At 39.5% G+C, this 1,704-nt stretch overlaps 1 protein-coding gene and 1 long non-coding RNA gene across 2 annotated transcripts; one reads left to right on the top strand and one right to left on the bottom strand.

The window, feature by feature from the left end:
* Nucleotides 1-15: 15 nt before the first annotated feature.
* On the bottom strand, nucleotides 16-1,017 carry LOC100641195 (apoptosis-inducing factor 3-like; the record flags this gene model as incomplete). The annotated part of the gene is made up of 3 exons (XM_003391826.3): nucleotides 477-1,017; nucleotides 287-400; nucleotides 16-168 (listed from the first exon to the last, which is right to left on the bottom strand). Coding segments are annotated over exons 1-3 (518 nt in total), but the record flags the coding sequence as incomplete, so codon positions are not given.
* Nucleotides 1,018-1,098: 81 nt separating this feature from the next.
* Nucleotides 1,099-1,457, top strand: LOC109592327 (uncharacterized). Its single transcript, XR_002190296.1, has 3 exons — nucleotides 1,099-1,120; nucleotides 1,190-1,251; nucleotides 1,328-1,457. It is a non-coding gene; the product is annotated as an uncharacterized LOC109592327 (long non-coding RNA).
* Nucleotides 1,458-1,704: the final 247 nt, after the last annotated feature.

Genomic DNA, 1,704 nt, shown 5'->3' with positions numbered 1-1,704 from the left:
AGGATCCCCATATACCTTTTTACAGCAGACACTATGATGTCTTCTCCATCAATCTTAACAGTGTAGCGTGCCAAACTATCAATCCCTGGATAATCCTCAATGTCTCCAGTGGTAACGTTGAAACAAGCACCATGCCAGGGACACCTTACCCTACCATCACCAAGATAACTGAGAGAGAGAGAGGGGAGAGAAGAAACATATTAGGCACCATTAACATATATGTACATAATGTATGATAAGGATGTATGGTTAGTGTCAGTATTAAATGTAAAGTGGAGGTCATTACCCTTTCACTAGTGGTGCCCCATAGTGGGTGCATTTGCTGGATACAGCTGTAAAGCAGCCATTTTGATGGACTAGTAAGGCCTTATGGTCGCCATCAATCTCTACCTCTTTCATCCTATGAGCAGAGAGAGAGAGAGAGGGTGGGAGGGAGGGAGAAGACAAGATGATGAGAATAATGAAGTGTTACTTACTGTCCTTCTGGTAAATCGCTTGTTTTTCCAACATTTTTCTCTACAATGTCGTTCGAGCTCTCATAACTCTTGCTCTCTCCCTCGTCTCCAGTTCCTTGAGGTTTAGGTTCTTCTTCAACTTGAGGAGGAGGAGGAGTATTAGCTGGTTCAGCTGGAGCTGCAGCTGTTGCAGGTTCACTCTCTCCACCTTTTTTAGTCTTTCTCTTCCCACCACTACCAGTACCAGCAGTGCTGCTCTGTTTATTACCCATTATTGTACTAATGGACCTTGTAATCAATATACTACTGAATATACGACCATTAATTTGTTGACTTTGTGCGGTAGGTCTGGAGTACAACCCGGGGCTACAGTTTTGATAAGCAGTACTACTACTATTGTTCTTTAAGCCTGGGGGCCACGTTAAAGAGAATCCACTGCAACTGCTCCTTCTGCTGCACCAGCTGCTCGTCCTCCTGAGACTGAGGAGTAGGAGAAGAGAGGCGGGCGAGGAAGGAAAGAGATCCTTGTTTAAATTGAGCCCAACAAAGCGGATAACAATCATCCTATCACGTTTAGACAGGGCGGGGTAACCACACCCACCAGCAAATTTATAATTAATAGGCGTGGTTGTTTTGAAGCTATGTCCCGCCCATTGTCCTAATGTGTAAGTATTTAGATCAGCAACTATTTTAGTTCATTTTATCATGTCTCCGTCTTTTCTGTCCTGTTTTAGATCATTTTACTATCTCCTTCTCATCCTTCTCTTCCTATCTCCTTCAATATCAGCTCAAGAATGTGAGTTTATCATTGAGAAATGACTTAATATTTAATATTCATTATTATTATTATTATTGTTATTGTTATTCATTAGTATCTGATAAACTGCTCCACTATGAGTTGATTCATAAAAATGATTTCCGTCACAATGCCATACCAGAGAAGCAAGAGGCTCCAACCGATGCTGTCAAACTAGTCCAACAGGTTCACTTCTACGCACTGAACAGGTTAAATATATTATCATTTATTATTATATTTATTATATTTATTTTATGGTAAAAGGGAGCAGTATAGTTCATGTATATACAATAGTTGGGTCTCTGTGGTCATCATTAGTTTATTGATTGTCATCATACAGTGTTATTGTGTTAGCAGACACTTTAAAGCATATTTTAGTGTAATTATGATACTCATTGAGCAGCTATAAATATATCAATTAGAGAAATTTAATATTCAAATTATGATCAGTCA

Source organism: Amphimedon queenslandica, unplaced genomic scaffold (assembly GCF_000090795.2).
Source record: "Amphimedon queenslandica unplaced genomic scaffold, v1.1 AMPQUscaffold_5591_Cont22442, whole genome shotgun sequence".
Lineage (NCBI taxonomy): Eukaryota > Metazoa > Porifera > Demospongiae > Haplosclerida > Niphatidae > Amphimedon > Amphimedon queenslandica.
Note: the sequence above shows the minus strand (reverse complement) of the source record. Positions and strands in the feature narration are given on the sequence as shown.